The sequence below is a fragment of the Procambarus clarkii genome, chromosome 35 (assembly GCF_040958095.1).
Source record: "Procambarus clarkii isolate CNS0578487 chromosome 35, FALCON_Pclarkii_2.0, whole genome shotgun sequence".
NCBI lineage: Eukaryota > Metazoa > Arthropoda > Malacostraca > Decapoda > Cambaridae > Procambarus > Procambarus clarkii.
In genome coordinates this window covers 34,608,313-34,630,958 of record NC_091184.1, presented here as the reverse complement: position 1 = coordinate 34,630,958, position 22,646 = coordinate 34,608,313, and the positions used below count along the sequence as shown (strand labels likewise).

Below are 22,646 nucleotides of genomic sequence, written 5' to 3'. Positions count from 1 at the left end.
ACCACGAACGTAGCTGTCATCCTGTAATTACAAGGGATTCGACTAGGATTCGAACCTGCGTCCGAGAGCATCCCAGACGCTGCCTTAATCGACTGAGCTACGACACAGATTCGCAGCACGCAGGTTCGAATCCTCGTCACGGCCCTTGTGTATTTGTTCATTTGATGCATCACGCAATTGTGATTTCTGTGTGTAAATGAGCAGAGTTTCTTTCACCCTGGTGCTCCTTTTACCTAGCAGTAAATAGGTACCTGGGAGTTAGACAGCTATTACGGGCTGCTTCCTGTGTGTGTGTGTACTCACCTATTTATATGTGTGTGTGTGTGTGTGAAAAGAAAATGGATTGAATTACAATTGAGAGGCGGGCCGAAAGAGCCAGAGCTCAACCCCCGCAAGCACAACTAGGTGAGTACACACACACACACATATACAATGTTCATTACATATATTTTTAATAGGGAGAACTTTAACGCATTTACAGTTGATGGTGATGGATGAAGGCAATTTAAACTCCTTGGCGCTGGAGTTCAGTGGGGGTCGTTGGGGGATAGGGGAGGACAAGGATAGGGTCGTGGGGAAATGGGGGTGGAGAAAGGGGGGACTGGGATAAGGGAAACTAAAATATTGAACCCTAAATTGGGAATGGGGGTGTGGGTAGCAGAAAGGAGGGAGAGAGGATTTTTTTTTTTTTGTGGTGGAATTTGGGACTCGTAGTGTTGGAAATCGATTGTGTTTTTAGTGGTGAGGAGGAGAAGGAATTTTTACGGTGCGAGTTGGTGTGGAATTTTATGAAGTGTAGTAAGGTGTGAGCTGATCTTTAAACGCCTCAATAAGCGTTGACAAAACTTTGCCCCGGGGGTTTCCTAAGCTGAGCCGCCAAGTTTGGATGATCTAATCAAAGTTGGAACGAGTGTTGGATATTGAAAATCCGTCTTGCTGTATATCTCTTCTCTCGGCGCGCCTCAGGGAGAAGCCTATGTCACTAACATAGGCTTTCCGTAGCCTATGACATAGGCTACGGAAACCCCACCATGGAATCTCCATGCCTTGTACCTCAGCTGCAGTTAAAAAATTACATTAATAAATACATTAGTTATATTACATTACATACATTACATAACATACATTACATAAATAATTTTCCCCGAAACGCTATGCGTACTAGTGGCTTTAGGCATTGTATGTACTATCTTTATCTTTAAATCCAACATTATGTATGTAACTCATTGTATGTACCTTTACCTGAATAAAAGATCTAAATCTAATTGCAACAACAGACTCAAGGCTTTTGGAACTGTAGCTGAGTATCAGCCATAATACGGTGTAAATGTTGGAATAGCTAAGAATTATGTTTTAGCATATAAATGATCTCTGAGAACTATCATTCACTATTGAAGATTATCGTTCACCATCCTTAGCAGCTCGACGATTAAATGCGACCTCAGAATACTGAAAAGAATTATTGAACAACAAATTCTACCACCATTCATGCCCGTGCCACCTCTTGGGTGGCTTAATCTCTATCAATCATCAATCAATCAATGCTAAATTAAGTTCTCGGAATCATTCTTGGCTCTCTAATAACTACCAAAGTTTCCTCATACCAAATATGAGGAAATAATTAGATACACCAAGCATCCAAGATAGAATATTTGAAATCGAACTTATGATATGATTAAAGCTTCTCCGTGATAATTAAAATAACATTATCAGTTGAATTTTTAGAGCACATGCGCAGTAGTATGAGTGATTCTGGAGGCACTCAAATACAAATACAAATATTTATTCAGGTAAAGTACATACATACAAGGTGAAATACAAAAGTTGATGGATTTATAGATAGTAGTACATACAATGCCTAAAGCCACTATTACGCAAAGCGTTTCGGGCAGGAAAAACACTAAGACTAAAACTTAATACTAACTTAGATTAAAGCTCGACTAACAGCCACTTAATTTCAAAATGTTTGGGTTCCACGACATATGTAAAGATGAAAAAAGTACAGCACTCCTTGCCATCCTTTTAACGTTGTTTTAGATTTAGCTACTCAGAACGAAGTGTCCATGTAGCACGGGCTATGGTGAGCCCGTAACCCTTTTAACGTATGAGGATCCCAGTAATACAGTCGGGTTCGTTCTTGACGCATAATTCTCGAGAATTCCGGGTTCGAATCCCGGACGGGACAGAAATGGTTGGGCACATTTCCTTTCACCTAATGCCGCTGTTTACCTAGCAGCGAGTAACTCGGGAGTTAGTCAGACTTCGATAAAAGCCAAACGTGTATGAATACACTCTGGCTTCCTGTCCCTCGGACGTTAATTAAAATATGACGTCGTACCCAACCAAGAAACTAATCTCAGACAGCCCTCTTTTTTTGGAGATATATACAAGAGTTGTTACATTCTTGTACAGCCACTAGTACGCGTAGCGCTTGGGGCAGGTCCCTGGAATACGATCCCCGCCGCGAAGAATCGTTGTTACAACCAAGTACACATTTTACTGTTGCGTTAAACAGAGGCTACAGTTAAGGATTTGCGCCCAGTAAATCCTCAAGCTCAGTTTGCTGCTATATTAAACATTCTTGAAGACATACACAATTTACAAACTGAAAGGATTATCACACTGACTGTATACACTCTGATGGTTCACTCAGTACAGTTACGGTGAAGGCGGAAAGTTTATCCCTCCGTCGGTAACTGAACTGAAAGGAATGCGAGTCAGTAATTTGGCATCCACTTTGCAAGTTGAACTCTTGGATATCCTTGCAGAACTCAAAATCATGGAAACACTGCAGTAGACAGCTTAATTATCTCCGACTCCCACTCCTCGTTACTAGTATTGCTTAATAGATTGCACCAGCAACTACCGTACGTGCTTGTCTCTTAAGCCAGGCATAGGTTAGGTTGCTCCAGTTCAAAATTCCGCTGGTAGCCTGGTGGATAGCGTGCAGGACTCGTAATTCTGTGGCGCGAGTTCGATTCCCGCACCAGGCAGAAACAAAGTTTCTTTCACCCTGAATGCCCCTGTTACCTAGCAGTAAATAGGTACCTGGGAGTTAGCCAGCTGTCATGGGCTGCTTCCTGGTGTGTGTGTGTGTGGGTGTAGGTGGTGTGGAAAAAAAGTAGTTAGTAAACAGTTGAGAGGCGGGCCGAAAGAGCAAAGCTCAACCCCCGCAAACACAACTAGGTGAATACACACGTGAATATACACACGCACACATGGATCTTGAGATTCGATTGCACAGTTTCCCCAAACATATCAGACAGTTTGAAACAATCCAATCGCTGGGTCACCTTCTCGACTGGGCTCCCGGTCCCATGGATTGGGTAAAGATTAGGCAAGTTTGGCAGAGGTTAACCTGATCCAACTAAATAATGAAGTTAGTGGCGTAAACTTCACGAGGTTAAAAAAAATATAAGAGCAGGAAGAATAACGTTACTCCTTTTTATATATGTGCCACATTTTTGGGGCGATGAAGGGATTTGGTTCAGCTGTTTCAATGCATTACTATTTCTTTTATATGCATTATATTAGTAGGTATAACACCCTATACGTTTGGCTGTACTTATATGCTATCATGCGTACAGCCTAACACGCATTTCCTAGCTCTCACGTATTCATGCTACAGCAAGTGAACAAAATAAAGTACTTAATGTTCAGAGAGAGAGAGAGAGTGTGTGTATTAATTGGTTTTTCAGTGAACCTGGCTGGATTACCCTGGAAGCCTTCCAAGTTAAAAGGGCCCGCAGAAGCCTCATAAAGTCACAATCTCCGCCTTTTATATGTCTCCTCCACACACACGTGGTATTATACTTATTTCTACCTGAACGCTATATGCTTCCCACTTGTTTCCACTTACATTTTCACCCTAATGGGCCTATAATCTTCCATCCTTATACCGTAACTGATGTCACACTTATAAATCATTCAACTTTTTCATCCTAATGGGCCTTTAATCTTCCATTCTTATAACGAACTGATGTCACACTTATAAATCATTCAACTTTTTTTTGTACCTGTATCTCCCTGATTTAAGTCCTGTAGCTTGCCTTAGTGACCTTATTGACTTATTCCCTACAACTCTGACTTTCAAAATTGTCTTAGTCCCTCCTTTCTCGGGACATTAAACCTATTTAAGTGAACAGAGGCATTGGGAAAAGGAAACGTGCCCAATCGTTTCTTTTCTGCCCGGGGAATGAACCTGTTGTAAGCTGAGGACGTTGACCACTGTACCACTGTTCCACTACGATTTTGATTAATCTTGCATTATTACTTTAGATTCGTGCATAGGCCAAGCTGATTAATCAGTACCAACACTCGACGTAGTATTCCCAATATTACTATCATGGGGGAAGCATCAACATTACTAGAAACCCCAATTTTATACCATGGGAGCCCCAACTCTACCAAGAGAATCCCCAGCACTATACCAGAAGCCCGGGCACTATACCAGGAGAAGCCTCGGCACTATACCAGAAGCCTCGGCATTATACCAGAAGCCCAGACACTATGCAAGGAGAAGCCTCGGCACTATACCAAAGCCTCAGCACTAGACCAGAAGCCCTAGCACTATACCAGAAGCCCCAGCACTAGACCAGGAGAAGCCCCTGCACTATACCAGAAGCCCTGACACTATACCATTAGCCCCACCTCCACCACTACGAGAACAAGTACCACCAACACTGTACTACCAGCAGAAGCTCTATAACCTTCAGCAAACTTAGAGCAAACTTGACCCGCCGACGCATCAGACACAGTTAGCCGAGAAGGTCGCAAAGTTTGGTAACATTCTCTCTTAATTTGCACCGGGATTCACTGGTAGTTCAGGATGGAGGAACAAGGCTGAGGAAAAATTATTTTTCAGAAGAGAAGGTTGGAAAAAAGAGAAGAGGAGGAGGAGGAGGATAGAAAAAAGAGACAGTTGGAGGATGGAGAGATGGTACAAAGAGGAAAGAAGAGTTGATGAGTATAAAAATGGAAAAAAGAGGGGCAAGGAGTGGATAGGAGGGAATGAGAGAGGCAAGGCGGTGATGGGAGTGAGAGGGCCGTAGAAATTCAGAGAAAAGGGGATAAGGAGAGAAATAAGGAAGGGGTAAAGTTAGGAAAGAAGATGGGAGAGGAGAGAAGAAAAAAAGTGAAGGAGTGCTTGAGGAGAGTATCACACCTTGAATCTGTTCAGTAATGTTTGTTTATGCACAGCCTTAATCTTCCATTGTAAATAGTCCTGCTGGCTTAGTGGCTTCTCTTTATAACTTACTAAATTAACTCCCACCCAATGCTGTCCTCTCCATTCCACATGTCATCTTTAATAAGAAACTCTGTGTACAATGTTTCTATGCTTACAATCTAACTATTTTACTGATGTGCTCAACCTTTTATTTTCAGTTGGGGGGAGAGGTTGGCAATCATTACGTTTGTTTGCTTTCCTAACAGTTGGAACAAAGTAATGAACGTTTAGAAGTTGGAAGATAGACATGAAAATATTATTTGGTATATAATACTCTACATTTGTTTATCCTATATAAGGTTGTTCCATTTTCTGGCCAAGTGTAATTTTTCAGTATTTTATCCATAACAATAAAAGTCCAGTAACAGTAGTGAGAGAACAGGTATTTACTTGTCTTGTATTGTCTTTTTTCTTCTCTGCTTTTTCATTAGCCAAGAGTGGAAAAAGGGATGATTATTTAGTATAGTAAATTAGCTTTGACTATGGTATAACTGGCTGCCAGTGACTTCCCTTCTTCTCAGGGTTTTATAATTTTATTTTTCTCTGGCAGTGATGTTTTAACCCAGGAGCTCTCATATGGCAATTTGATTGAATACAAGGAAATTATATGAACAGAAAAAGAAAACTCCCTTAATCATCATTTGCTGATTTTATTACAAAACTATGTGATGATGTATGCCCACCATTTCATATATTATCACAGCACTCTCAAAATATATACTGTACAGTACAAAAAAAAAAAAAAGTCACCGTTTGGGGAACACTAACTTCAGACAAAACATTCCAGCAGGAAAAACAACGTTTGTAAAACAAGATAACCAACAGCTTAATTGGTGAACCCAAAGCATATGCAGCACCTTTAATGAAGAAAAAAAAACAATTCACAAAACAGCAAATAAATTAAACTTGTGCAACAATTGCTCTTAAATTATAAATTTCATTAACTAAAAGGAATTGTTCTCCTCTTAAATCAGATCAAATTAAAATAATTTCCTCTAGATACTTATGTATTCTAAGTGGAAATATTTGGTTCAGTTGGCTAACTTTACATAAAGTACAAATATAATATTCAAATTAGCCAAGTGAATTCATCCATCTAACCCATTGGCTGAGATTTATTCCTTTGTCAACAGATGAACATAATGCCTAACTCGAAACAAATCAAAAGTACATCACGTAGGTACCGAATTATACTCATGTGATCAGTTTGGTATACTGCATATGGTAGTATACCTGAAGGATATTAACAACATACTGCCAGTCAAAATTAAACTATGAAAACACGAAGAAAGCTTTTCAATTGCTTTTCCATATCTGAACACATGTGATTGCTACTACATAAACATGCGAGTGCATGCAAGCAGGTGTTTATGCATGATCAGGTGCCTATACTGAATATGTAAATGTGCCTATCATGATCAGGTGCCTATACTGAATATGTAAATGTGCCTATATGTGTAGAAAGAATAAATTTTGATATTAAGCTTATAAAATCTAGCATTTGTCACACTACTTGTTTATGATTTACAAAGTATTTGAAATAAATACCGTATCAGGTATCCTTTTCCCCAAAACAATGGTTTTGGAATAATCCCAAAACAGTTTATTAACAAAATTAAGGAAATTTGTAAGTTTTTTTTTCTATAAAGGATTCTACCTAAATTTTAGTTCAAAATAACTGCAAGTCAATGGAAACTTCACATTTTTTTACATAAATTATCACTGGCAAATTTGATGTAGATGTAAAAAAATCACTATTTACCAATTTTATGCATGCATTTAACCCTTTAATAGCTCAGCTAATTAAGTCTTACATCGTAGTGTGCCTAACAAAACATAGTTCACAAAACAATTGCATTTGGCAATTCAAGCACAGGAGGAAATTGCAGAAGGCACTTGGACCCGTTTAGGGTCCAGATACGCTCTCATAAAAACAAACACATCTGATGTACAGTATTAATAATGTCAACTCCTTAAACATTACCCAATCTATATTTTCTTTATAATAATATGATTAAAATGAAGTAAATATGATGCTACAACATACATTTAATTGTTGAATGCTGGCTATTTTCAATATTTACTATTAATGCTTCAAATATTTGACCATTGTAAGAATAAGACTTAGTTTCATGATACACTCCAAATACAGTACAATTACAACAACAAAAAGAGGGAACTTCACAAATTATCAAATGGAAAAACATCATAAAAGAACATTAATCAGCAAAAGTGATGATTGGCTTAGTACTGACCTCCCCGAGCAGCTCTTAGAGAAACAGAGCCGAAAGATCCCAGGTCCGTCACAGGACAAATGTTTGAGTGTTTGGGAGCTTTTCCTTTTGCCCAAACTCACCCAGCAGCAAATAGATACCCGAGAGTTGGGCAACAGGCTTACTGTTGTCCAACAATGGGAAACTAGTAAAAATTTGTGTATAAACAAAAAGGGAGTGAAAATCTCAGGGAAAGACATCCCTGTATATCAGGGATAATATACAGAGACGTGTCAACTATAATTTTTCAAGTGTGAAGCTTATGAATAGACACGGTCTACTATTAGGAAAGCCTATTTTACATAAAATGATTAACAAAAACTAACATAACTAATACATATGAATTTGTCCAACTCTCCAACTCGAAAAATATCCAGAATTAAGACAGACACTACCAAGCAGACTCACGTGACTTTCATTTCAAAGCTGAATGTGATTCAGTTTATTGCGAGTTGTAGTTTACATACAAATTATGACGATATCTAGTTTAATGTGTCATAAAACTACAACAATAAAATATTAGCCAAAGCACAACAGCTATAAAATGAAACGACATGTCAAATCACAACACCTGAAGATGTAATTAACACAACTTGAAATCAATGGAGTCTTCATTAATGCTTGTGACCAACAAGTGCATGCCTCATTAATGAAGCGGTAAAAATCTCAAACGTTTACATACATTACTGGCAATCCCATTCCCCACTTTCATGAGGTGGAAGAAAATATTATACTTGTAACACAGTATTGCAAATCAAAAATACCAATAAACACCAGAGGAAAAAAAGGGAGTACTTAAACAATTATTTGGTTTTTAAACCCTTTTTTGTATTTGATTAGCCTTCTATAACATCAGTAAAATAATTTCATAGCCATAATATAATATAAACATACAATTACAGTTTGCATACTTTTACTGCATTGTAATGTCATTAAATAAAGTGCTACCAAAAAACTCTCATCAAGAGTATAACATCCATACTTACACACACACACACACACATATATATATATATATATATATATATATATATATATATATATATATATATATATATATATATATATATATATATATATACCTCCCTGCAATGTCATCACTGATCGAGTACACATGCGTAATGTTTTAACACCTCTCAATTCTGTCCTTCCTCTAGCGCCACCTCCACCTGAGCCTCTACAAAGAAGGGACCCTGGCGGTAGAACTTCTCTAACTGCTCCATGTGATATTCTGTGAAGATGCTACTTGCTGATGGAGACTTGACAAGTGTTTCTACAATAGTCCACTTTGCCTCCTTACCTGGCTTTTCAGATTCAGTTTTTCGATCAAGTATATATTCAATAAGCCCTGAAAGAAAAAGAAAAACCATGAGAACCTTCTCAACAATAATGAATGAGATTATACTGTTGAGAATAACCAATCATAAATCAGCCCAGTATAATTTTAATGTGTATATAACACTATATGACAGATGGAACAATATATATACTGTACTTCACTTTAAAAGCCAACATACTTAGAAATTTGACTATTAAACATAATATTGTAGGCAAGAGTTTTAGACACTATGCATACATGCAGGTTTGCAATATTATGTAACTCGCTTAATAATATTACCAATTACCACTCAAAGACAACTGAAAAGGAATACAAAAATATTCAAGATGAAATCAGTTATTTAGCTACATTTCACTCAACCCCACAAATGATACTGACTCTGAGGAGTTGCAGAGTTTCTCCTGTACGAGTTTGACTCTCCAGGCTCCCCTCACCTCATAATAGTGAACCAGATTCTCCGGTTTCTAGTTCCTGGCAGAAGACGGATGGGTCTTGAGAGGCCCAGTGTGTGGAGCCAAGACTTGGTTGTACCAGTATATAAGCACAGGGAGTTACAAGGGGCCCCTCTGAGACAAATTGCTGGTGCTATCACATTTTTGTTTATATTTAATATTATATTTGTATTATTTCACAGAATAGAACATGCTTTTGTGCACATTTTGATATCTTAATCTGCAAACAGGACTTTTTTTTTAATATTTGGTTGAGCCTTTTTACTGGGTAAATACCCACCAGTAGCTCAATGTACTTAACACTGGGGTGCCAGACTCATAGTGACTAGTTCACCCAGCTGATGACATGTCCTTGTAAATCGTCCTGCACCCTAAAGGGGCAGGGAGCACATGGGGATCGCAGATTAACCCACTACTGTGCCGACTTGATAATTTGCCAGGACAGACCAAAACATCATTGCTTCTTCATTTTCTGACGAGTGGTTTAGTTATCGTATCTTCACCCAAGTTATTGTGACTCCTCGTCTGCATACTGAGATGTACCTTCACAAAAATACTATACAATTATAAATTCAAAATTCTTAAAACTTCCTCAAGGGCATGTATTAGCAACACTGAATCATCAAAAAAAGGCTCCGAAACAGCTCGCCTGTGAGTGGCGACTAGTCAAGGCTCAGAGAGGCCTTCACAGCTAACCTTTTGGCTATTTTTAGGACTGGCATGTTTGCCATTTACATTATGTGTCTCCTCCTGCTTACATGTGCCTGTTTCCACTTTGGTTCAGAATGTTCTTCCCTGATTCTGTTGACTTCAGTTTTACTGTATGTCCCTCAGGGTTTTAGACCCTGTTCATTTTCCTGAATATATAACACTTCTGGTTCAAGTTCTTCTTCCTCCTCGGGTATGCTACGTGTTTTCAGTTGTCCCTTGTGCTAGCAGAGCACCCTCATTATGCAGTTTGTGAGGTGGAAGCTGGTCAGATAATGTTAGTCATATCAGGCATGTATCTTTTGGTTGGATCGAATCTGGCCAGATTAGGTTATGTTGGGCTAGACCTGGCCAGAGTCAACACACACACACACTAACTTTGACAACTAAATAAAAGTATACAGTAGACTCAAACATAGCATTCACACTCTCCATACCTGGCTCACGACAAATGAATCGTTGACCCCATGGCATGTTGGCCAATGCATTTATTAGTCCAAGGGCAGGACAGTGTATATCTGTGAATGGCTGACGAGCAATAGCCACTAACTTCTCTAGGTTCATCCCACAAACACTTGCCCACCACATCTCCAACAAGCCTGTCAAATCTTCTGTCTGGTATTCTACCTGTAGGAACATAAACAAAATGCATATTTCCTGATGCCGTTCAAGTCCCTTTGGAAATATGTATTATCTGTTAAACATACCACATTTACAAGATTTTCTATGCTAAATAAAAATATATCAAAGAATAACCTTGACAAACACTCACTATCCACACAACATTGTAAAATAGAAAACAAAATTTACCTCTAATGTGAAGAGATGAACAAGAGCCTCTAGGGCACATACACGCTGCTCAGTGGGAGCCACTCGCATCTTTGAGCCTAAAACATCCAAGACTTCCTCTATTTCTGTCTCTGAGAAAAAATGCATCGCGGTTAATGAAATGATACGTTATTTGTAGTTTCTTGATAGCTCCTGTTGCTTAAGGCTCTGGTACTTTGCAGAGATTTTCAATTGTATTAGTCCCACAAAGTTCTGGCACAATCTACCAGACACCAGGAGCAGAATCTGGTTCACTTTCAGAAGTGTGAGCAACCTACAAATCAGAAATTAACACAAAACCAAGAAAACCTTTCAAAAATTATCAGCAAAGCAAAACAAACTACTGCTCTTAATAAGAAAGAGTCAAGAAACAAGGCAAACAGTCTATACTAGTTTCTGGAAACTGGCCTATTGTATAGATGTAACATACAGGTACAGAAATAGAGCCCAATGCTCCAGACATAACACACTGAAGTTGATAGCATCCTCCCACAATATTGCTACAGTGTGTATGAATGTGTAAAGTGTTCAAATTTACTCAAGCACTACTCAGATACAGAGAGAAGTAATAAAATATTTGCTTATACAAAAAGATTTGTAATAGGCAAGTGTGTTAACTTTTCCTAAAATAAAGAGTTGTCTAATAAATTTCATAAACAAGAATCGATACACAAAGCATTGACCCATGAGCAATGAATAATCCCAAGAACACCAACATCACTTAGCTGAAAGTAGCAGAGAATGGTTCCTACAGGTGTAATGCAATTCAATCAATACCAGACACACTAGTTAGGACTGTGGCAGACCAGGGGCCAGATTCACGAAGCAGTTACGCAAGTACTTGCAAATGTGTACATCTTTCCTCAATCTTTGATGGCTTTGGTTACATTTATTAAACAGTTTACAAGCATGAAAACTTCCCAACTGTCGTTATTGTTATAAACAGCCTCCTGGTGCTTTGAAGCTCATTAACTATTTAATAATTGCAAAGCTGCCAAAAATTGAGAAAAGATGTACAGGTTTGTATGTGCTTGAGTAACTGCTTCATGAATCTGGCCCCAGGACCCCAAGTGACCTGTGTCGGGGTGCACAATAAACTAGCCGCCTTCGGCGGCAACAATCAAAAATCTGTGTCGCCATTTAGTAGCAGTTAGGAGAGTTGAAGCTAAGGCTGACAACTATCATTTGCCTTGTTTCTTACCTTTCTTTGCATATTAAGACATGTCTTGTTCTGTTTTACCCTGACTCTCTAGGTGGTTCTATCAGTCTTGGGTCAATCTCTGATCCCCTTGCTTCTCTTGCCTCAGAGAGAGTGCAAGAGATTACAAAGGCTCTTTTCCCATGGGTATCTGACAATGTGAAAATCTGATGACTGACAGAGCAAAAGCTAGGAGAGCTACTGAAGGGGGGCTGCCCAGAAAAGTAATATTTGTAAATAATAAATTTATCAATTACTTGAAAGAAAAAGGGAACAAGTTCAGAACACCAGACAAATGTGTATTTATGCCCTCCAGGCCCATTATACCAACCAACAGGTTAAAAGCATGTGATTTTATGATGGAATAAAAAGTGGTGTAGTTATACTGTATATACAAATATTGCACTAGTGACTTACTGAACTTAGCCAGTGCAAATTTGCCCTCGGGAGAACTTCCAATGTGTGCCACTGTTTGAATGGCTACCATCTGCAGTGTTGAGTCGCCAAAATCTAGGGACCCTGATGCCAGACGAAGGACCATTACAACCACAGAACTGTATTCCTCTATCATCTGTCGTGGTCGAGAATGGCCCACATTTCCAAAGAATTTGATCAATCCTGAGAGTAAATGCAATACAGTACTGTTTTTTTAATAAAATTACAGTATAAAACATAAAAGAAATTATGGCTACTAAAACAGAAGTTCAACATAGACTAAAACAGGATATTCAATATAAAATACAAATGTCATGACTAAAACTTGCTAGAAATTTTAAACACAGTGAAACATACTGTAAAACACAAGAGATGCAATAGCTTGTGTGCAAGATGATGACATGATACAAACACTAAGTGTTCCACAAAGAAGTGACTGGTCAGTATTCTATGAAAAATCATACTGCAGAATACAATAAAAGATACATTGACAGTTTTTTTTTTATGTTACGCACAAAATTTTGACATAACATGACCCACATCAAACAATGTTGAGCTCCAGTAACAAACCTGGCATAAGAAGTGCAGCCATGGGGTCCCTCTCGGCAAGAGAAAGAAGGTACTGAAGCTTTGCAATTACGCCCCCTTGATCCAAGAGAGCCATCCCGCTAGAGTTCAGAGCTAGTGGGGTCAGCAACTCGAGAGCATTCAGTTGCGTAAGGACATCACCAGTTGTGACTTCTTCGGTTAGGCGATCCAGCAGTCCAGAGTTAGACACCACACCCAGTGACATGTCACCCAGGAGACACACTTGTACCACAAACTTATAGGACATAAACTTGATTAGTAGAAGATAGCTTCCCTAAAGTCATCCTAACAATAAAGAATGATTTTATTATTCATATAAAACATCATAAACATATTCCTACTAATAAATTATATATAAAAATACAATAATTTTGGATTTTTATTTATTTATATTCATCTATTTAACTACACGAGAGCTAAAATTTTATGTCTAAGAGCATAATGAAATCTATTAAGTACTGTACTCGAAACAAACATATCTGCTAGGTTGGTTGTAAAAAACCAGCGTTGAATGTAATGAAACGCCATTTTCTGGGTGAGACCCGGAGGCTCCCCGGAGCTTTACCGGCTGATATGCTAATGTCAGACTTTGGCATCAGTCATGTGTATGGAGTTCTAGGGCCTACCGGGGACCACGAGCCAGAACCTGGCCCCCTCAGAGAGGCAAGGGGAGCAATGGCCTATAGAAACCCCCGTGTGGTTGGAAGCATTCTATGTCTGCCATCGACCGGGTCAAGCATCCAGAAAGGTAAGCATTCCAAAACAAACCCCTATTCTGGTGAAAATTGCTACCTAAGCCGAACTAGTGAATAGAACTCTTCAACAGAAAACACGGAAACTAGTATGACGTCATACGTCACCGCGCCGCTGTCTGCGCAGCTCCCCCCTCCCCGGGAGGGGGAAGGGGGAGCCCCAGACCTCCCACGCCGGCTATCCACCCATCAGTTCTGAGGCTGGATGTCAAAACACGCGAAAAACGCCGACCGGAGGGAGGGAGGGTTGCCGGGGAGCCTCCGGGTCTCACCCAGAAAATGGCGTTTCATTACATTCAACGCTGGTTTTCTGGGGGGAGCCCCGTCGGCTCCCCGGAGCTAACTACCCACAGAGGAAGGTCAAAGGGACAAAACCGGGAGGCGGACACCACGCACCCCCCAAGGAGGCGAGACAACCGGCAGCAAACGCCAACCCAAGGCGCCACAGCCCCGAAAATCCCGGGAACAACACGAGAACCACGAGCAGCAAGGCCCCTGCACGAACACCAAAAATCCATGCCCGAAAGACTGCAAGGCCACGTCGCCCAGACGGCAGCGAGAGCAGCGAAGCCACGAACGCCACAGGCATAAGGGAAGAACACAGGCAGCTTAGCCACAAGAACACGGCTGACCACCCGGGACACCATCACCCGCGAACCGGGAAGAACAGAACCGGATCAACGCAAAACGCACTCCGGACCCAAACGCCGTGGCACGCAAACAACAGCAGAGGGCCGCCACTGAACACAAAAACGACACACCCCCGGCCCGACCAACAAAGCACCAACAAACCCTGGACCCCTCCAGAATGCAGCAGCCCCACCCCGCGCCAGAAAAGATGGAGACTGCTGCCATCAAACAACCAAAACGCTAAAACCGAAGGAGCAAGAAAACACAGCGAACCGACCCCCAGAGGCAAAGGCCCAAAGGAAAGAGCCGACGAAAAAACACACCGGAACCGAAGGGGCACTACCAACCGAGGAGAAGACAGAGCACGCTGACCAGAGACCAGGATGGTGCAAGCGGCGCACGAACAGGCCGGAGGTGAAATGACGCACAAGACAGCTGACTAACGGTGCAGAAGCAACACCAAGACCGAAAGCAAGCTGAAGCGGCTCCGCCTGCGCCGCACGAAAAGAGGCGACAGTATGTGGCAAGACGACGGCCCCCAACCCCCACTAGAAAACCAAGCCGAGAGTAAACCAAGCCAACAAGAAGGACCCACCGAAGAAGGGACAGGAAAAGGAAGGACCGCCAAAATACCCCATACTGCCGCCAAGAAGCACGCAGGTGGGACACCTACCACGAAGCCACCCGACCACCAACCGGAGGCGAGACCACGAGGCAGAACATAAGCAGCCCCGACAAGGCCCCCCCCGAGCCCAGGAAAAAGGCGGAGCCGCGAGAAGATCTCGGGCGCGACCACCGAAACCCAGGCGGCACAAGGAGATGGAACGTCTGCCGAACAGAAAAACTCCGAAGCATGCAAGCCCGCCAGGAGTTCAGAAACGACGGGTCCGACGCGAGACATCGCAAGAACCCCCCCAAAAAAAAAAAAGAAAACAACAACAACAACCGGCAGGGCAAGCTAGGAAAACCAAAGAAGGCGGAAGGGTCGCCGCCAGAACAGGACCCGAACCAAGGGGCCCGAACAACTGCAACAGACCGAAACAAAGAAGCACATCACAGGACACAGGCTGACCAACGCCTAAGAACACACGCAGAACATTCCTGCTGCAGAAGAGGCAGGAAGAAAGAGCAGAAGCACAAAAAAAAAAAAAAACCAGGAGAACAACCAGGGGTGGACAATCAGGCAGGGACAAAAACCCCACGCAATCCCCAGGCACAAAACGGCAGCAAAGCGCCACTCCACAACCGGACACAGGAACAAGGACACGCCACCGTGAAACACGGTACCAATGCTCACGTGCAGCAGCAGCAGCAACAGGCACCACTGCAACATGCAACATGTAAATAGCAACTCCCCTCTGCAAAGGCAGAGAACGGAGCAGGCAGACCCCAGACAGGGCCAACGGAGACACGACAAAACCCTGCAGGCCCAGAAACCTGCACCAGGCGACCGACGGCGGAGAAACCCCGCTCGATACCTGCTGGATGAGGTACTGGGAGCTCTTTTACACCTCAAGCCCGGCCCAAGGTCAGGCCAGACCGGCCAGAGGATGGCCCACCAGGCAGCTGCTAGGAGCAGTCCACCGGCCCACATACCCCCACAACCAGGACGGGCCGGAACTGCCATACGAAAACAGGCCAGTGCGCCCTGGAAGTCCACGGACGAACCAGCAAGAAGGCTTATGCTCGCAAGTAGGTCGTGTAACAAGCACAGACCACTGATGGTAATACAGTGTTCCCCAAAAGTGCCAATAGCACCACTGCACTCCACTGGTACTATCCCGCAAGTTCTACCAGATAGGCGGGACCCAAGAGCCAGAGCTCAAATCCTGCAAGCACAGCCAGGAGCCTCACCAGGTGAGTACAGAACCAACCCTACAACCCCCACACCTCACAACATTAAAAAAGGAGGGTCCCCTGAACGACTGTAGCATGGGTTGGACATGCACAGGAGGGGGACAGGAAGGGGTGATAAAGGGACAGTCACTGGTGTGCGAACGGTCTCAGTCGTACAAAATTATACCTAAATAAAGACAGGTATATGAACACCGCCGCATCCAGCGCCCGGCCAAAAGACGCCAGACCGCAGAAACTCACCTGGCGAATGGTGGCTCGAACTTGACACGACTCAACCGTGCCCAGAAGAACTTGGGAGCACCGCCAGGTGAAGACGCCAGAGCCGGACCCGCAGGAGAACAGGGAGAGGCGAAGGAGGCGGTCCACACCCATGACACAGAAAACCGCGGTGTCCTCCCCACAACTGGGAACCAGGACACCCCTGGCGCAAAGGGGCACATACCGCAGCCAGGGAGAAGAACGAGAGGCGAAGCACTGTAGCAAAAAAGGGCGCAAAACCCCAGCACTGAACCATCGCCCAGACCAAAACAAACTCCACGGCGCATGCGCATAACACGCTGGCCGAACCGCACACCCTCCCTGCGGGAAGGCGCCAGCCAGGACTATTGCACGAGAAAAAGAGCCAAAAGAGGAAGCAGGAACAAGAAAACCGGCCAAAGAAGCAAAGAGCCCAAAAAAAAGGGAACCCAAACGGGCGACAAGTAGCCCAAACGGGCGACAAGTAGCCCAACAGGGCGACAAGTAGCCCAACAGGGCGACAAGTAGCCCAACAGGGCGACAAGTAGCCCAACAGGGCGACAAGTACTAGGAGCCGACAGACGTTCCAATAATGCGGGAAGTAGCGAAAAACCTTCCCGTACCCTCGAGAACACAGAAGCCAACACTAGTCCCGAAGGCACACGAAGGCGCAGGCGCACCCGAGATCAAAAGTCACGCAGAACCCCATCGAACGGGGAAACATGACAAAAACACCGTCCCAAAAAGCGGGGGAGGAAACATCCACCCACAGGACGGAACCAACCGACTCAAAGGCCAAGGAACCGAGCCCGGGGAGGGGCCGACGTCCAACAGCACGTACGGCGAGTGGGGAGGAAAAACCCCACTCCGCGTAACCACAAGCCCCGCCTAGAGGGGGATAAAACCCCCCACGGGGTCTAACGGGGCCAAGGCCCCCCAAGTCAGCCCCTCCCCAGCCCCGGGAACCTACACGACAGGCCCCGGGGCCGAGCCGTTCCCCCAAAGCCCCGGCCGTACCAGAAAACCGGGGCAGCCGTGAAAACACTAAGGAAGGGAGCCCACTGGCAGACTCATACAACACGGCTGGAGGAACAGGCCCAAATGCCCCCGTCACTACCCCGGAAGGGGAATTCCCCGAGACTGCCCGAGTCTCAACACCACCAAACACCCCGCCCTGAACCTACAGACGGTAAGGAACCGGATGCAGGCAGGAAGGGTGAACCAGGGGAAAAACTAAATACAACGGGGCAGCCCCGGGGCTCCCGGGGAGGAAACCACGAGAACGTTGCCACCACCAAGGCTCAAGTGCAACGCCCCTGCTGCCCGCACCCGCTTTGTTAGCACAACTGGGTAACCGAGCCACAACGAGCAACCAAACTCGCAGGACACCGGGTCGAAGGTGTCACCGACCCCACAGGCAGCAGACGGAGGCAAAACAGAGAGTCACCCAGAGACAAAAGGTGAGAGCAACCCTCAAACTCGCTGGAAGCGAGGGGGGGGCTCTGGGGTCACATCCATCGGACCCGCGCGCCCCCAGGGGTTTCCCAGGGTCCCGAGCGTTTACTTTAAGAGGACTCGCGCTCAGGTAATCCCAGGCAGGGTACTGCTAACCGGCACCCAAGCTACCAAACAACTTTCTAAGAGCTGAACCCCCGGGACGTGTACACTCACGGGGACCTAGCAGGGGGTACCACCAGAAATACTCAGAACACAAGGGACACAAGGGGCAAGAACGAAGGCAGACCCCCCCACCAGGTATATAAACAAAAGAAAAAGAAAACCCCGCAAGAGGACAGCGTACCCAAGCGGAACAGAGCCGGCCGCTATGATTGGTAAAGACAAGCTGCACAGTACCCCGCGCCCCACCAGTGCAAACACTGCCCCTTACTCTAAGGCGAACAAGGGAGACAGAACACCCGAGCACACAAAGAGCGGCCGAAAACCAAGCGGTAAACGGCCAAGCAGGGGCAGGACCCAAGGAACTTGTGGAAGGTGGCCCCAAGCCCCAAGGGCAGTACTTACAGGGCACCTAGGGAAGGGAACCCTAGGCGCATGCAGCCCGAGTACTGAAGAATCACACCCGGCTCACGCACCACCTAGAAAACAGACACCACACTCTAGGTACAGTGCTGAAACAACCACTGGAGCCGGAGCACATAACCATTGCCTATAGCATCAGCCGAAGAACTGATGGGTGGATAGCCGGCGTGGGAGGTCTGGGGCTCCCCCTTCCCCCTCCCGGGGAGGGGGGAGCTGCGCAGACAGCGGCGCGGTGACGTATGACGTCATACTAGTTTCCGTGTTTTCTGTTGAAGAGTTCTATTCACTAGTTCGGCTTAGGTAGCAATTTTCACCAGAATAGGGGTTTGTTTTGGAATGCTTACCTTTCTGGATGCTTGACCCGGTCGATGGCAGACATAGAATGCTTCCAACCACACGGGGGTTTCTATAGGCCATTGCTCCCCTTGCCTCTCTGAGGGGGCCAGGTTCTGGCTCGTGGTCCCCGGTAGGCCCTAGAACTCCATACACATGACTGATGCCAAAGTCTGACATTAGCATATCAGCCGGTAAAGCTCCGGGGAGCCGACGGGGCTCCCCCCAGAAAAACTACCAAACTTTCATGTAAATCTAAAAATACTGAGCGAAAGCAGTCCAGCAATGCTGTATGTGTTTACCAATCAACAAAATGTGCAATTTTATAAGGTAGAAAAAACAAAAAAATACTAACACTCAAAATGATACAATAATCAGTATAAACCACCAAGCCATCACAACCTCAAATTATGCAAATTATCATTATTAAACACATTAAACACAACACAACTGGTACTAGCTCTCAATAAAGGATGCTCACCTCATAAACAGCAAACCTGCAGGAGTCCGATATTGCCATCACATCCTGCATGACAGTAACTGATTCATTGGAAAATACAGAATTTAGCCCTGCATTTTGAGTGCAGATTTTAACTAAAATATTTGTGGAAACTTTGACTACTCCCAGAGTTTTGTCTCCAAGGCAACCGACAACTGCTAACAGCAGACCTCGATTAGTTATTACCGAAACAATTCCTGCTTCATCTTTTTCTGTGCATAGCAACACCTGGAATATAAAGCAGTTAATATAGAAAAAGTTTACATGCACAATATAGCTATGTACATTGCAAAATTACATGGAAAAAATGGAAAAGTATTTATATGTAATGCCATTTCTAATGCATTTAATAATTAATAATTCATTGTGTCAGGAGATAGGTAGCCTGTTTATTCATATATGTTAGGCTTATATTGAGGCATTCTTCCCAGGGGTGAAATACTGACCCTCCCCAGGATGCAAAACCCACAAGCTAACTCCTGGGTACCTATTTACTGCTAGGTGGAGAGGAGCAGGTGGTGATAGGAAATGTACCCAACCATTTCTGTCCTGCCCGGGATTCAAAGCCAGAATTCTCGATTGAGAGTCAAGAATGAACCCGACTGTACTACTGGGACCCTCTATAGTATTTATAGCATTGTGCTTATGGAAAATCTTGTTTCACATTTCAAACAAATGTTTTACGAACACATTCTCAGAGCGTAGCTCATTCAATCTAGGGAGACTGCCTGTACTGCAAAATGCAAATCTTTTGTATACATTAATTATATTTTCACAACTTAAAAGCTGTACTGTATCTGGTTCCAACATGGAGGTATGCAAATTAAGCTGGTCCTCCAAATACATACCAATAATTTGGAACCATAGGGAAGTCTTAATTTGGGTTAGGATTCGCAATGATAAGTTGTAGAGAAATAAGAAAGCACTTTGTAATTTTTCAAGAGATAAGGCTGTTCTTAATTTTTCCCACATTTCAATGGGACCCTTCTTAGTATCAGACTTCAAAATATTATCTTCAGAGAGAGCAATTAGATACATCTGCAGCACTTTTGGTACCTTGGATACATCAATGAGGCAAGATTGGAAAGCTAACTTCAAAGTGAAGTCATGAAAGTGAAAATACAAATAATATACTGTAGAAGATATAAAAATGTATCTTTAAGGAAAAAGATGTATATTTATAAAAAATTTGAACTTCTTTGAGAAAATTGCAGAATGCCACAATACAGCCTTAAGGCCACCAGTTTACCCCCCCCCCCTCTCACTAGATGATCAGCAAATGATAACAGCCACATTTTACAATAAAGTTGTGCAGTAACTGGCAACTGTACTCTATGGAAAATACAGTAAGTATCTGGATTCAACACATAAAGAAATCATAGAATTTGAGGTATAAAACAGAACCAACAAAAATAGGTTTGTCCTGTGTTCATAAGCAAATATATAAATAAATATAATATATTATATATATTATATAATATATATATATATAATATATATATATATATATATATATATATATATATATATATATATATAATATATATATATATATATATAATATATATATATATATATATATATATATATATATATATATATATATATACACACACACACACACACACACACACACACACACACATACACAAAGACTATGTATAAAAATATCAAAGTTTACCTACTTGCTTGAGTACCAAGTTGCGAACTTTCTCATGTGGGTGGTGTAGACCACGCAACAGCTCAGCACTGAACCGTTCCACAACTTCTTGGGCTCTTACAAGAGGCAACAGTCGCCCCAACACATCAACAGCCAATTCAACTTGCTCGCTGTAAGTTACCAGACTATTTATTATGAACTGATATTACTAAATTTCAAAATAAATCATACAAAATGTACCAGTGTTTGAAACGTGTCCCTAAGATTACCCCCCTGCTATGGCTGTATACTCAATTATTTTGTATTATATTAGAAAACATAATACATAATAATGTTTGTTGAAAGTTAATTACAGTATTTTGGAAAAGGTATGCAACTTGAAAAGTAGGTTTTCTTTCCCTCATCTATAACTTGATAAAGAATTATAAATAGAACCTATCCCTTATATACAACTTAAATATAAACTAACATATAAAACAAAATCAAATTCCATAAAAATCAAAATTACATAAAATGTTATTTTATGACCAAACTGATCACACATTAATTATACAAATACAAATTACAAATACAAATTTTTATTCAGGTAAAGTACATGCATACAAGGTGAGATACAAATAGTTGATGGATTTATAGATAGAGCTAGTACATACAATGCCTAAAGCCACTATTACGCAAAGCGTTTCGGGCAGCTATTAAGCTATTAGTTACACTACACCAGTAAAGAGCAGTCAAACAAAACCACATCTTCTGCTCTATATTTCTGCATTACTCTACCTCGTGACACTCTCTGAGTGAGGCACAACAATTGTATTTAACATAACACTGGCAGTTGGGTTAGGCCGACTGACTCACCCATCAGAGCTGTTGATGCTATCAAAGAGGGCATTTAGCTCCAAATTTTCAGGTACGCCCTGAAGCCGAGAGGCTGATAATGGCATGAGCGTCGCCTTCAAGTCTATCAATTGCTTTTTGGGGTCATCGGAGAGGTTTAACTCGCTTAACAACCGGATGACTTCGTTCATGCTGCCTGCCATCTTTGTAGTTGCGACGACTAATAGTGACGACTCTTAAAATTTTCTTTTTCTTTGGCTAAGCTTTGCTTATTTGAGGCAAAAATATTGTATCAGATTGAAAATAAATATTATTTTAAACTTAACAAAATAATTATATTAATTTGTTTTCTTTAAATGTGCTCCAAATGACAGGTAACAATTGTTCGGCAGTATTAGCCCCAGCACGCCCGGGGACGTAAACATTGAGCTTCACGAGGCATCCAACACTGATTCTTAACTTCACTGTTATGATGAAGTAAAATAATAAATATAACAAATGACTTTATTTGTGCATTTATTTATTTATTTATTTACTTATTTTATAATATAAGAAGGTACATTGCGTTGTGAGAGTACATAATATTGGTGTTCTTACTTTCTTGCAAAGTTACTAATACTCATGAATGATGATGATGATGATGATGACTGATGTACATAGATGATTGATGAAGATTGCGCCACCCAAAAGGTGGCACGGGCCTGAATAGCCCGTAAGTGGTGGCCCTTTTGAGCCATTACCAGTATCAAGAGCTGA

The 22,646-nt window shown here is 42.5% G+C and overlaps 1 protein-coding gene across 2 annotated transcripts; it reads right to left on the bottom strand.

Moving 5' to 3' along the window:
* Window positions 1–5,857: 5,857 nt before the first annotated feature.
* LOC123768448 (26S proteasome non-ATPase regulatory subunit 5) lies at window positions 5,858–22,128 on the bottom strand. Of its 2 annotated transcripts, none has more exons than XM_045758996.2 (8): window positions 21,912–22,128; window positions 21,082–21,226; window positions 19,379–19,624; window positions 13,031–13,283; window positions 12,443–12,643; window positions 10,810–10,919; window positions 10,437–10,626; window positions 5,858–8,848 (listed from the first exon to the last, which is right to left on the bottom strand). In XM_045758996.2, the coding sequence occupies exons 1-8, from the start codon at window positions 22,091–22,093 to the stop codon at window positions 8,637–8,639; spliced, it is 1,539 nt and encodes a 512-aa protein (XP_045614952.1). In that variant the 5' UTR covers window positions 22,094–22,128; the 3' UTR covers window positions 5,858–8,636. The 2 variants fall into 2 exon arrangements, with proteins under 2 accessions (XP_045614952.1, XP_069192403.1); XM_069336302.1 differs by having other exon boundaries at window positions 21,834–21,921.
* Window positions 22,129–22,646: the final 518 nt, after the last annotated feature.